Source organism: Callorhinus ursinus, unplaced genomic scaffold (assembly GCF_003265705.2).
Source record: "Callorhinus ursinus isolate GAN/ISIS: 27379988/994484 unplaced genomic scaffold, GSC_fseal_2.0 scaffold11, whole genome shotgun sequence".
NCBI classification, from domain to species: domain Eukaryota; kingdom Metazoa; phylum Chordata; class Mammalia; order Carnivora; family Otariidae; genus Callorhinus; species Callorhinus ursinus.
Genome location: NW_027397073.1, coordinates 26,626,948 through 26,641,503, shown reverse-complemented (window position 1 = coordinate 26,641,503; position 14,556 = coordinate 26,626,948). Strand labels below are relative to the sequence as shown.

The window sequence follows — 14,556 nt, the reverse complement described above, 5'->3', positions numbered from 1 at the left end:
GTAAAACAATAAAAGGGAATTCTTGCAAAACAGAGGCGTGACCAGGATTTCCTTGGAAAGTTCTATTGACTCTCCTTATCTCCTTGGGGAGGAATGTGGGTGAGCCTCGGCCCCGCGTTGCTTACTTACCAGTGTTGTCTTGTGTGCCAAAGAGCGTGATGAAGACGTTGGCATCTGTGCCCGCATTCTTCTTGTCCCCAGTTTTTACGGTCACTGAGAATGTGGTAGATTTGTCTGCCGGGAGAGGAGTGTGGAGAAGTGAGTGGTAGATTGTCCCTCCCGTGGAGGGAGGAGGGAGAAAACATACTGAGTACTTTTCTACATTCATGTTGACCATTTCTATGAATTGCTTTACTTGCAGCATGTGTTGTTCTGCAGTTGCCTTTAGTCTGGAAACTTCCTCAAGGCAGAGGTGAGGTCTCCCCCACCTCCAGGTCACACAGGAAGCTCTCACTCAACAGAGGTGTAGGATGCTTAGGGGAGACGGGCTCATCAGCCAGGAGCCTGGGCTGACTCCTCCAGGTTGGGAAGAGTTTTAGGGATGCAAGTTTCAAGGAACGGAAGCATCTTAGAATTCTTGAAAGTTCATTCTTTCCCTTGACAAAAATGTATTGAGAGCTTATAATGTGCCTGGAGGGGAGGACACAAAACTAAATCAGAGCCAGCTACAACTATTCTATTCTATTCTATTCTATTCTATTCTATTCTATTCTATTCTATTCTATTCTATTCTATTCTATTCTAATCCTGTCCAATCCCATTCCACTCCATTCCTGACGGTAACTCTGTGCGAAGCCATGTACTTTACACCGAGCCTTATGCTAGCCACGTGGGAACATGTCCTGTCACCTCCCCACTCTTGCCATGGAGGAATGAGAAGGCAGTATAGAAACTGCCAGAGGAGGAGTTGCCCAGAGCCCACAGGGAAAGGGAAGTTGGAGACTGAGGATGGGGGCAGAGGCAGAAGGGAGGGATGCTGGAGGGAAGAACCAGCTCCAGTTTAGGAAACCTTTCTGCTCGAGGGCCAGGTTGCCGAGGGGGTTGCTGTCACCCCCTCCCCCACCCTCCTCATCCTGGCTTGGCAGCACGCAGGACTCGTCCACTGGCAGTAGCTCCCGGGACAGCTGGCCATCCTCCTCCTCCACAGCCAGCCAGCGTTGGCATGGAAAGTAGTACCTGTGGGGTGGGGAATAAGGTAAGGTTGGGGACGTCTCTTTGGAAAGGTTTCATGAAGGAGCAGTCCTGGGTGGCAAAGCGAGAGGCCCTCAGGGGCCCAGACACTCGCGTCTGCCCCCCTCCCAAAAGCATGGCCCTCCCATCCTACCTAGCCTAGGGATTACCCTGTAAGAGTCACTTGCCTGGAGCAGACAACAAATATGAGGACAAGGTTTGACGATAACCCATTGAAAATGGCTGTGTAACAGCGCCTGGAGTGTATCAAACCCCCACTCAGGGTCGTGCTGGAGGTATCTAGAAGAAGAGCTTTCAGGGACTATACCGGAATGAATCTGGTAGCCAAAGCTACTTTGGCAGAGAATATTGTACACAGTAGGTGTTCAATACCTAAGGGCTGAATAAATGGATTTTAATGGAATGATACCCAATTATGCTTCTGGAAGGTACAAAGAGTGTGGCTAAGAAGCAGGCACAGCAGAAAGCTGGCAGCATCTAGGGAAGGGAGGTCCAAGTTAGACTCCTCAGGACTGAAGCCGAGCCCAGTGAAATGGAAACACCTAGATAAAGAGAAGTGGGGGGGTGGTGGTGCAGGGATCACAGAGGCAGAGGCAGCAACATGGGGTAGTTAAGGACTCACCTCTGGAGCCATACTGGGTTTGAATCCTGGCTCTGCCACTTAACAGTCCTGTGACCTTGAGCAAGTTTCTTTACCTCTCTGTGTTAGGGTTGCCAGATTTAGCCAATGAAATCACAGGACTCCTAGTTAAATTTGAATTTCAGAGAAGCAGTGAATAATATTTTAGCAGAAGTATGTACTATCCAATATTTGGGGCATACTTACACTAAAACATTATTCACTGCTTCTCTGGAATTCAATAACTGGCCATTCTGTATTTTATCTGGTAACCGCACTCTGTGCTTCAGTTTACCATTCTGTAAAATGAGGATCATATTGCTTATTTCAAAGTTGTCACGAGGATTATGTGAGTTAAACATTTTAAAGTGCTCATAAAAACGTCCGGTTCTTGGTAAGAATTTGTTAATACTATTGCTCTTGTTATTCTTATTATTGTACTTCCCTTTGTTTCTCCTCTGCCCATGTGTGCGATCTCTGGAGCCTGTGGGCTGGACAGATCCCCTTGGGCGCCCAAGCTCCCAGAACAGCTCAGGGGGTCGGGGAATACAGCCAGCCCATCTGTAAACTGGGGCCATCCCACCCCATCTCCACCCCTTCCTGCCAGTCTGGGTGCCCAAGTCTGGAGTCTGGAGAGGAGGAAGCAGTGTGGGCTGAGGGTCTCACCTCTGTCGGAGCCCCATGTTCCCCAATAGACATTACAGACTCCCAAGGCCAACGTGCTAGCGGAGCAGAACCTGAGACCACTACTTCAGCCCGCGGGCTCACACGGGGTATAGAGGGGCAATTCCGTGTTCATGGACATGGATTCAAAGGGTAGAAGAGCTCGACCAGGGGTGATAGAGTCTAAATGGCAGTTAAATTAGTGTTTAAGTGAAAAATGCATATTGCTCCACATCCCAGTCTTTAAATTATGAACAGGAAAGTTACATTTTTATTCAACCAATTAACCTATGAATAATAGGTTTTAGCTCTAAATTAGGGCCAATTAAAGGAGAGACAGAAATAAAGAAAGGAGTGGGGTTGGAGCAGAGGCAGAGACAATGAGAGTGGGAAGCTGGAGCAGAACAAGGACAGAGGGAGGAGACACAAAGAAGGAGTGGGAGACTGATCCCCGGAGAGAGAAACCAGTCAGACAGACGGAAGGGGGAAGGCACAAGCCCGCCCACACCTGCCAAGCATGTGCAAGTGCAGGGGCCCAGAAGCTGGCTTTCACGGAGCGCCCTCCCCACTGCCCCTGAGATTCTGTGCTGGGACCTCGAAGCCCCTCAGCACCACCACCGGCTGTGGGAGCCCCTCGGCCCTGCTTCTGTGCCTCCCACATCACACCCACAGTTCAGCTGATTGAGCACCCTTTGTTCCAAGCCCCAAACATCAAGGTTTGTGAAGGCCCATCTGAAATGCCGCCTCAGACCGAGGAGCGCCCCGGCACCCCCCCCACCACAAAGCCCCCCTCTCCCTGAACCCCCTCGGCAGTTGGGGGCGCCACCCTGAGACGCTCTGCCTTGCAGCCCCCACGGCCCCATGAGCTCCTTCACAATCCTGCACACGCCCATTCCTGCCTTGCTGTGTGGCTTTTACAGCCTGCCCCGCTGGATCTGCACTGCCAAGGCAGAGGAGTCCGTGCCGCCTTCCGCTGGGGGCCAGGCGCGGCACTGGGCCCTCACACGGGTCATCTCAGTTAGTCCTCATCGCGACTTTGTGAGCGAGTTTTATTACGCCCATTGCAGGGATGGGAGAACTGAGGCTCAGAGCAGCCCCGCGCCCCCCTCAAGGCCACACACGTCAAGCGTGGAAGAGACGGGAATTGGACCTAAAACATCTGCTTCCTAGACCATCACAGTTTCCGGCTCTTCAAGGGCAGAGTCGGAATCAGCCACCTGACCCTCAGCACTCCGCATGCCATGTGTTTGCTGAATGAATCAATGAATCAATACATCAAACGTAATTTTTATTCCTTAGTTGACTTAGTATTTGTGGTATGCCTGTTGTGCACAGGCCCTCTTCTAGATACTGGGGAGGACACGGCAGGGAACAAAACAGAGGAAGTCGTTAGCTTAGGCAGGGACCTTACATTCAGTTATGGGGAGAGGAAAATGACGAGATACTGCATTTGAGGGGCGCCTGGGTGGCTCAGATGGTTAAGCATCTGCCTTCGGCTCAGGTCATGATCCCAGGGTCCTGGGACTGGGCCCTGCCTTGAGCTTCCTGCTCAGCGGGGAGTCTGCTTCTCCCTCTCTCTCTGCTTCTCCCCTCTGCTTGTGTGCTCTCTCACATGAATAATGAATAAATAAAATCTTTAAAAAAAATACTACAGCTGATGGTAGATCAAATGATAAGTGAGGTAGAGAAAAAGAAACAGAGGAAAAGAAATAAAAGTTCCAAAGGAGGTTGGGACCTTGATGAGTAGGTGACACCTGAGCACAGAGACCTTACCTAGAGAAAGTATGAGAGTGAGCCATTGTGGGAAGGAGTACCAGGGAGAGGGGACAGCATATGCAAAGGCCCTGAGGTGGGACCATGACCATCACGTTCACGGAACAGCAAGGAGTGAGCAAGATGGAGATCAGGACCAAGAGTTAAGGAGGGGGCATGGGGCAGGCCCCACTGGAAGTGCTCTGGCTCTTACTCAGAGTGAATGGGAGCCTCTGCAGGTTATTAAGCAGAGGAGGAACACGTCCCTGTGGGCTGGACTGCCATAGACACAGGAGGGCCGCGGTGCAGCAGAGGGACCAGGCAGGAGCCTCTGACCAGGGCTGGGGAAGATGGAGAGATGGAGTCTGACTCACACCACCAAGACAGGATGGCGAGGGAGGGAGGGGAGATGAGGAAGCCAGGAGTGGAGGAGGGAAGAAAAAGAGAGACAGAGGGAAGAAGATGAGTAAAGAGAAGATACCATTCACCAGAGTGATAAAAATACAAAATATTTGGGCATAAACTTAATAAGACTAGAAAATTGTGTAGCATTGCTGAGATACTAGAAGGAACAGTTGGATAAATGGAAATGCATACCTGGGAGCAGCACTTAATACTCTAAATAGATAATTCTCCACACATACATTTAATGGCATAACAATCAAAATTCCAGCGGGATTTTTTTTTCAAATCACTTAATGTCTTGATTTGAAAAGGTAAGAAAAGCTAATATTTTTTAAAGAATAATGGAAGAGGAGAGTAATACGCTGAGCGAAATAAGTCTATCAGAGAAAGACAATTATCCTATGGTTTCACTCATATGTGGGATATAAGATATAGGGCAGAGAACAGTGGGGGAAAGGAGTGAAAACTGAATCAGAGATGGAGACAAACCATGAGAGACTCTTAACTATGGGAAACAAACTGAGGGTTGCTGGGGTTGGGGGTGGGGGATGGGGTAACTGGATGACAGGCAGGGTAGAGGTGGGAGATGGGGTGAGACCCATCACCCACTGCCCTGCACAGAGGGGAACCCAAGAACAGAGGATGCTCCAAGAGATACCAGATCGCAGGCCAAGAAGTGAAGTCAACACACACTTACTGGGTGCCCACTATATTCCAGGCACTGGCAGGCCCTCAGCAGAGCCATAACCCACTCAGGATCTTGCCTGCTTTCCTCTCTACCTCCTTCCACACCTCCCTACCACACCTCGGGCCTTTCATGTCTATTGTCCCCTGGCCCCTTTTGCTCAAGAGGCAATGGGGCGTAATGGTGGAAACACACCAGATTCATCATTGATGATCTCGAGTTCTGGTCTTGGCTCCCGCATGAATTGGCTCTAGGGCTGTGGCTTCACCTCCTTGGGGCATGATTCCCTCACCTGTCAGGAGGACAATGTCCCCTTCCCAACCTAGCTCCTGGTGGTTGCTGGGAATCTGGAACAGGGGCCTGCAAACTATGGCCTGGTGGCCAAATCTGGCCTGCTCACCTGTTTATGTACACCTTAGAAGCTAAGCACGAATTTTACATTTTTAAATGGTTGAAAAAAATCTAAGGAACAGTATCACTTTGTGACATGTGAAAATTACATGAAATTCAAGTTTCAGTGTTCATGAATCCAGTTTTACTGGAACACAGCCACATCCATCCAGTTAGGTATCATCTGTGGCTGCTTCCCTGTTGCAAAGCAAATAGATCAACTGAGACAGAGAACAAATGGTCCCAAAGCCTAAAATATTTACTCTCTGGCCATTACAGAACAAGTCTGCTTACTCCTGGTCTAGAACATTAAAACAATGGTACCGGAAGCCACTTCGTATGTGGAGGGACAGATAGGTGACTAAGTCCGGGCATGGAGAATGACAGGGACAGGAAACGTGACCTTCTGAACTGATGGATCTCAAGAACTAGAGGGGAGGACCTACCAGACTGTCCCTTGACAGGGCAGTAGCTCCCCAGGGGGCTGCCCAGTAAGAAGGAAGAGAGGGAGGCAATGCCCACCCAGCCGCCCCACCCCCACCCTCAGCCCCTTTTCCAGGATTGTCTCAGAGGCAGCCGTGGCTGTCCCCCCCTCCTCCCGCCCCGCCCCGCCCCAAGCCCAACTCACGTGATCTCTTTTTTGAGGTCCGTGATGTCTATTCTGTCCAGGAACCAGCCTGGTCTGTTGCCTGTGTTGTCATGGCGAATCCGGATCTTGGTCAGAGCTCCCAGGTCAATAGCATAGATGGTGAAGGTGTCAGTCTGGGAAGGGCCAGGGAAGCACTCAGAGGGAAGGCACCCCCCTTTGGCGCGCGCGCGCACACACACACACACACACACACACACACACACACACACACACACACACGGTACCTCCACCACACACACAGTCCGACCGTCAGCTTCACCTTCCCAGCACCTAGGGCAGCCTGAGGCCAGTTCGGGGGAAAATGCAGCCGGCTGACTGGTGGATGGTCTGCACTGTCATTTTTTTTAACCCGCCCCCACCAGGGGGTCTTCTCACTCTTGCTGTGTCCCAAAGGGTGGAGGGAGGAGGGAGAGAGCCATGAAAGTGACCAAGCGGCAGAGGAGAAGGTAGGTTGGCTGGCCGCCCGCATTTGTGTTATGGGATGTGTGTGTGTGTGTGTGTGCGCGCGCGTGCATGTGTGTGTGCGTGTGCGTGTGTGTGCGTGCGTGCGTGTGTGTGTGTGTGTGGTAGGGCCACTGTTGGGTGTGTGCTGAAATTCCGAGCTAAGTGTGAACCTGTGTGCATAAACCCCTTCAACCACACATTTTGATTAAGCACCTGGGATGAGCCAAAGTGCAAATCCAAAGTGATTTACAAAATTCAAAGTGTAAATCCAGAGTAACTCACAGAAACAGGAGACTTGCCCTTGCTTACCACAGAGGTGGGAAGACAATGTGTACGATACGAGTGTGTGTACATGCCCTGCAGGAGGCGGGCAGCCTCAGGACCTGATAAGTGAATGGGATTCTTCTCGGCTATAACTTTTTAAACTCTTTATATTGAAAAACATTGCAAGTCTGCAGAAAACTTGCAGAAACAGTACGATGAAATTTTGCAAGCCCTTCCCCTAGATTTCACATTTGCTTGCCCTGTCTCTTTTGCTCATTGTCTATTTTTTTCTGAATCATGTTAAAGTAAGTGGCAGATACCATGATTCTTCAACCTCCGAAGTCTTCAGCAGAGCTTTCCCAAAACAGGGGTTCTCATATAATCACGGGACAATTACCAAATTCAGGAAACATAACATTGACACAATATTACTATCTAACATATAAGTCTGTATGCAAATTTCATCCAGCGTGCCAGTTATGCCCTCTCTAGCAGTTTTCTTCCAATCTGGGATCATAGTGGCTATAATTTTTTTTAAATTTTTATTTATTTGACAGAGAGAGACACAGCGAGAGAGGGAACACAAGCAGGGGGAGTGGGAGAGGGAGAAGCAGGCTTCCCGCGGAGCAGGGAGCCTGATGCGGGGCTCGATCCCAGGACCCCGGGATCACGACCTGAGCCGAAGGCAGACGCTTAACGACTGAGCTACCCAGGTGCCCCGTGGCTATAATTTTTAAAGGAAAGTATCAAAACAGGAAATAAGCCCTAATCCTCAAGTCATGGCAAGGGAGTGTTGGAAGACAAGGCAGACAGCCTCTGAAGTACATCAGAGGAGCCCCCGGGTACTTTCGTGGGTTGGGTTTCTTTCTTTTCTTCCTCTGTGTGGAGGAGGGAACGTGGCTTTGAGATCAGGGGCAGGAATGAGAAAGGTGACACGGGACAGTCTTCCAGCTAGAGCATACTGTAAAATCTGGAAAGACAAAGAGCACAGCTGGGTTTTTCACGCTTTTCCCACTATACCTGGAAGAGGGGCATGCGTGCATTTCTTTCAACGCTCAAAAGCCTTTGTGTCTCCCACCACAGCAGGCAGGACGTGGGCCAGGCTTCTCAACCTTCTTTCAAGGTTCTCATGCCCCACTCCCCTTCATCGGGCTCACCAAGCTTCCCAGGGGCAGTGCCCACCCTGGCTCAGCACTAACACAGCGCAGCGGGAAGATTCATTGTCCTCGAGCTGGCCTTCCACATTTCCAGCCCACATCTTTGTCCTGCGGTCCCATCCCCGAGGAACACCTGTCACTGTCATCCTTAGACATCTATACCACAGTCCCCCGCCATGGCCCAGGGTACAGCTCTCCTTCCTACCGTGTTTTCCCCAAAGCGCCATCAGTACTTCCCCCTTGAACCCCAGCTCTGGCCACTCAGCACCTGAGCTTCTGCTACCTCTACTAGCTCTGGTTAGTTCCTGCAGGCTTCACGGTGCTTGACGCCCCACTCCCCGGGCCTTTCTTATGGCCCCCAGCACAAAGTGCCGGTGCCTACAGAGGAGCCACTCCCATGATATGTGGGTGGACTGGACAAAGCACCCTGCTGGACTTCGTGCTGTTGGGGGCCAGGGGGTGGCCTCAGGAATCAGCAGTCTCCACCACCTGCCCAAGGGCCAGAGAGCCCGCACTCTACCTGTCCCTGCTCAAACTTGTTGGGCTTGTCTGACTTCTTCAGGGGCCGCTCGCCAGTGTCTCCATACTCCTCACCGTAAATGGTCAGGTAGACGTTGGCATCGGTGCCAGCCTTGGGCACGTTCCCTGTGATCACCTGGACCTCATAGGTGTTGGCTGGGGACAGAGAAAAATGCAGCGTTGAGGATACCAGCACTCAGGGTGGATCTGAGGCTCAGCCTCTCAGATGCAGCCAGCTCACGGGAGCGGGAAGGACCCACGGATTCCTCTGCACCTGCACTAGCCTGGAACTAAACCTATCCCTCCTCCCCACTCAAGACTCTCCTTTGCCATGAAGCCCGAGGAGGCTGGGAGTCACGGGAAAATGCCTTCAGCAGCCCTCCTACCTCATGCCCCACTGGGAGCCACAGTGAACTATATCCAGGCTCCTCCTGGAGTCCCGAACCCCTCCTGAGAGCTGCAGCACAGGGGCAGAGCTAGGCCCACACAGAGACCTGGCTGTGGTGGGTGTTCAGACACAGGTCAGGAGACCTATTTGGGAACCATGATGGGTGCCCCCCGCTCTGGGGCCGCCATGTGACAGGAGAGCTAGACACCCCCCACTGCACCAAGCCCCCTTCAGCGGCCGGGCGCACCCCTCCCCAGGCTTACGCTCAGGACCCGGCCGGCCTGCCGGCACCAGCTCCACGACCAGTTCATTGTCCTCCTTGCCCCGGGCGAGCCAGCGGTGGGCTTCGAACTTGTACTCTTCAATCACCTCCTGCATCCCAGGCCCAAATTGCTCCTCCTCCTCCTCCTCCGACGAGGACTCCTCCGACGAGGACTCCTCCGACGAGCACTCCTCCTCCTCACCCCCCTCGCCCTCCTGGGCACTGCCCTTCTTCTTCTTCTTCTTCCTCTGCAGCTTGGCCTTCAGCCGCTCCTTCTTGAGCAGCTGCCGCAGCTTGCCCCTCTCCTTCTTCTTCTGGGCCTCCTCCTCGGGCGTGAGGTCCGCCTCCCGCACCACCAGGTGTCGCAGCCACAGTGTGTCCACGAACCAGCTGGGTCCGAAGCCTTCGCCCGTGTGCCCCAGCCGGATCTTGAAGACCTCACCCACGTCCTCCGCCTCCAGCTGTGCAAAGCGCAGGGCAGTGGCTGGGGCGGCCCCTGGCATCCTCCCTGCCTCCCCTGCGGAGCCCAGCACGGGCCTGTGTGCGGAGCTGCAGGATGGGGAGGGGCCTCCGGACCAGAGGCTTCCAGCAACTCCCCTTCTCCGACCACATTCAGCCTGGTTGCTGCACCAGCCTTCCAGGACCTCTTGGAGGCCCCACCCTCCACCCAAACCCATTTCCTTTTAACCCCAGGCGATGGTCAGGATGACCCTGTCTCTCCGTCTCTTCCCCTTCTCCCCCACCCCACGTACGCACATGGACGCACGCACACGTGCACATCACACTCATTCCTGTTACTCCTGGTTCCGGAGCTTTCTTCATGCATTCCCCTCACCCAGAATGCCTTGATTCCCTCTTCTACCTCCAAGTAAAAGCTATTCATCCCATTTTCTGAGCTTTATTACTACTTTCCTTTTTAGTTTGTGCTTCTCTGCATTCTCTTTCCAAAGTTATTTTTTTTATCATGAATCACATATAACTTTTGAAATAAGCAAGAAAAAAAAGTGTTATTTTTCAAAAACAAAAAAAATCTCACCCACATCCCCAGGAACCCCGAGCCCCTCCCCAGCACATGGCCTTTTCCGTCCCCGACAGCACAGAGCAGGCCCCGAGCTTGGCTATGGTCCTGGCCCGTCCTGGATGCCCTCCCTGTCCACATGAGTTGCTCCCTGCCCACTGGAACAGAAATTCCTAAAGATAGGGACCGTTCGTTCTTGCTTCTCTCCCCCATGGGGTCTGGCATACGGCTGGCTCAAAGGGCAGTGTGGATGGATTTAGCTTTCTTCAGAAGATCAGGTCCTCAAGCCTTCGGTCTGCCACTATGTTCTAAGCCTCACACTGCAGTGAGGCCCAGCCGCTGCAGACCTCAGGGGAGGGCTCACATGGGGTGCCTGCTGGTTGGGCCACTCTTAGGGTTCCCCACTCTGATGGTCTGGGTGTCTGACACTTTTCAAAGTCTGGTGCCACCAATTTTCCCACATGTGTCCTAGTGAAACTAAGATCTGGGGCTGTCCCCATGCATTGCTCAATGCCCTATAATTGGAGTCTGGGCCTAGATGAGAACTCAGGTCTTCTGACTCTGTTCATGAAGCTACAATGTAGCCAAAACCACCCTTATGAGAAAATGATCAGCATCAGCCAAAATGGAGCCCAGGAGCCCCGAGAAAGAGGCATTTTTTCCTTCTCAGCTACTGAGAGGATGGGCTCTGGACCTGATAAGTTCCTTCTTCAGCACATGAGATCTCTCCAGAATTTTCCAAGCACAGCATCCTGCCATCAACCTCTGCAGGCAGGCCTGCTCACCTTCCCCTCCGCCCACATCTGTCTGCCCAGCCATGACTGCGTCCAACACCACCTCCAGCCACACAGCCTGGTGGCACTGGAAGATGCCCTGCTCTCTTACGTCTCCACAGCTGGTCATAATTTCCCATGGACTTTCTCTGACATTGGCTGTTTTGATCCTCCCAAGGACTGTGAAGCAGGCTAGGGAGGTAGTCTAAGGCTAGGTTTGAACTGATGAAGAATCTGAGGCTCAGGGAGGTGCAATCCTATGGCCTCTACCTCCTCAGCGGTGTAATGGGGGGTTGGACTCAGTGAGGCCGCCTCCAGCACTCAATGTTCCATACACCTTGGTCCAGCTCAGCCAGGCCCTTCTCTGCTGGGCCCTGGGGTAGGACTCTTTGCTGAGGGCTGTCTGTGGCACACAAACACACAGAGAACACCCAGCACGAATATGCTTCCGGCATACACATATCTGCGCACATACACACGCACTAGTATCCCATACAGACACTCATATTTCCCCCAAGGGGCATCACACTTGCATCCTCCTCTCCTACCAGCGATATGCTCACATCCTCATCTCTTCTTCTTCTCTACTCAAAGGGAAGTGCAGAGTCCTGGGGCACTCAGAACACAGCCAGGAGACTCCTCCCCAGATCCCGCGTGGGAAGCATGGCCCTGCCCACAGGCGGGGGGAGCTGTATAACCAGAGGCTGGCAGCGGCTGCAGTAAACAGTAATCAGGGGCCTCCTGCCGTACTTTGCCAAATTAGAACCATCTACTCCAGCAGTACTCAGAATTGCAGCATGTTAGCCTCCCTGGAAGAGCTTCTAGAAGCCTAACCCAGAAAACATGCCCCACCATAGAGGTTCTGACTTAACTGATCCAGATGTGGGCCGGGCAGTCCTTTTTTTTTCTCTTAAAGCTCCCCAGCTGATTCTAAGAAGGAGCCAGGGATGAGAACCACTGATCTAGTCCAATCCCTTCATTTTGGGGCACCCACTGGCGCTCTGTGGGCACCCCCACTGCCTTACCCCCACATACCTGGAATGTGTCCTTGGATGCACGATCGAAAACTTTCGAGCGGCTGGAGAGGAAGAGCACTTCTGTCTTGCCGTCCTCACCATAGATCTGTATGTAGACTCGGGCGGTGGTGCCTGCGCCACCCACGTCCCCCGTCCAAATCTCAACCTCATAATGGACCACTGAGTGGGCACATGGCGGAAAAACAGGACATTCAGCAATATTAACAACAGCAGGGATAGTGACAAAACAGACATTCCTGACCCCATACCATGTCTGGTGCTTCACAGGTATTATCTTCTCTAATCCTCTCATCAGCAACATGATGAGGACTATCACCGCCATTTTGCAGGCTGACAAATTGAGGCTTAGAGGGACTGAGTAGGTGGTAGAAATGGCAAGCTCAACCAATCAGACTCCAAAGCCCAGTCATCCACTGCACCACATTCCTGGAGCCAAGAATGAGGAATAGTCAATATACCAGCTAGCATTCTCTACTGTGTGCCTACCCGTGGGCGGACACCACAGAACAGAAAGAAGCAAAGTCTGTGTGTTTGTCTCTTTTCCTTATTTTCAGTAAAGGACAAGGGATTGAAATTACAATTTTCCGTTTTAATATATATATATATTCTTAAAAATTTTATTTATTTATTTGAGAGAGAGAGCATGCATGTGTACACAGAGCAGGGAGAGACAGAGGAAGAGGGAGAGAGAAACCCAGGCAGACTCCGCTGAGTGTGGAGCCCAATGCAGGGCTCAATCTCATGACCCTGAGATCAGACCTGAGCTGAAATCAAGAGTTGGACACTCAACTGACTGAGCCACCCAAGCACGCATATATATATATATTTTTAAGTAGGCTCTACCCCCAACATGGGGCTTGAACTCAGGGCCCCAAGATCAAAAGTCATATGCTCTACCGACTGAGCCAGTCAGGCACCCCTGAAATAATAATTTTCATTTAAATATATGCATCTTTCAGATGATATCAACAGATACATCTACACAGATAGAGTTGTCTGTATTTTGAAGTAATACTTTATCAAGCGGTTAGAGGGTGGAAATGTGATACAGGTATGCACCACTAGAGGGCATTTCCCAGTGAAGAGCAAAACGTCTACCAGAACTAAGGGATCACAGTTTTTCAGGGACTGCTATAAGACTTGCACTCCCAGCAATGCCATAACAAGGTATTATGATTTTTTTTCCCCAAGATAAGACTTATTTTCAACAAGATGGAGGACCTTCCATTACCATAGCAATGTGAGAGATTTGGGGCAGAAAGCAAGAGGACTGGTTGAGAGCCTAAAGAAGTTGAACTAGAGATGCCAGGATCAGCTGGGAATGCAGGTGGGTGAGTGTATGGACAACGAGGGGATTCAGTAAAAGCTGACATTCCGAATGGAGAGAATACCCAACCTCATTCCCTCTCTCAGATCCTAGAGCAATAAGCAGCCAGGATTACACAAAACTTGGACAGATAAAAATTAGCATTCAGAAAGCAAGAACCAACTATCAGAAATTAACAGGGGGTAGCTGAAATAAAATATTCCATAGCAAGGATAAAATCAAGGACAGTACATAAGAACAAAAGAGGAAATTTCCCAAGAACAAAATGACAGATGATAGAAACGTAAGAAAATCAGAAGAATTCCAACATCTTACCAAGAGTTCAGTTCTAAAGAATACAGAGAATAGAGAGTTGGAAATTGTCAAAGAAATAATAGCCAAAGAAGTCCCAGAATTAAAAAATGCTTCTAGAAGGAGCCCATGAGTTTCCAGAACAACAGATGAAATTAAAATCACGAAAGCCAGTGAGGACATCATGGAATTTCAGAATGCCAGAAATGAAACTAGGATCCTATAAACTTTTAGAGAGAAAAAAATCCCAAAGGTTCAGATAACAGAATGGCATCAGACTTCCCAGCTGCAATACTGGGAGCCAGAAGATGGTAGAATAATTCCTTCTAAACTTTAAGGGAAAATGAGTTCTAAATCAGAATTCTGTAATGAGCCACATTCCTGATCAATTGTGAGACATTTGCAGACATTTCTCTTCCATACACCTTTTCTCAGGAAGCTATTCAGTAGAAATGAAAAGAAGGAAGAAACCAAAGAACAGGAAGACATGAAGTCCAGGAAACAGGAGATCCAACCAGGAGAAAAAAGAAAGGAATTTCCAAAAAGATGGCCAAAAGGAAGTCTCAAAGGACAGTTTCATGGCAGCCTAGAACCTTGAGAGGTTCCTAAAGGAATGTCTTAGGACGGCGAGTGAGTAGAAGGAGGTAGAGAGGAAACAGAATTGCTGTTGAGTTTGGACTTAGGAAAAGAATTTTAGTTCTTTTGGAGGGATGGAGATAAAA

The 14,556-nt window shown here is 50.7% G+C and overlaps 1 protein-coding gene across 2 annotated transcripts in view; it reads right to left on the bottom strand.

Annotated features, from left to right (window-relative positions):
- The window catches only part of LOXHD1 (lipoxygenase homology PLAT domains 1), a 149,374-nt gene that overhangs the window by 54,829 nt on the left and 79,989 nt on the right, over window positions 1-14,556 (bottom strand). For both annotated transcript variants that reach the window (XM_073897971.1, XM_025886803.2), the window contains exons 18-23: window positions 12,215-12,375; window positions 9,390-9,849; window positions 8,740-8,894; window positions 6,334-6,467; window positions 1,010-1,176; window positions 130-234 (exon numbers count right to left, since the gene is read on the bottom strand). In XM_073897971.1, the coding sequence (XP_073754072.1) occupies window positions 130-234; window positions 1,010-1,176; window positions 6,334-6,467; window positions 8,740-8,894; window positions 9,390-9,849; window positions 12,215-12,375 (1,182 nt within the window). The remainder of the gene's footprint in view (window positions 1-129; window positions 235-1,009; window positions 1,177-6,333; window positions 6,468-8,739; window positions 8,895-9,389; window positions 9,850-12,214; window positions 12,376-14,556) is intronic.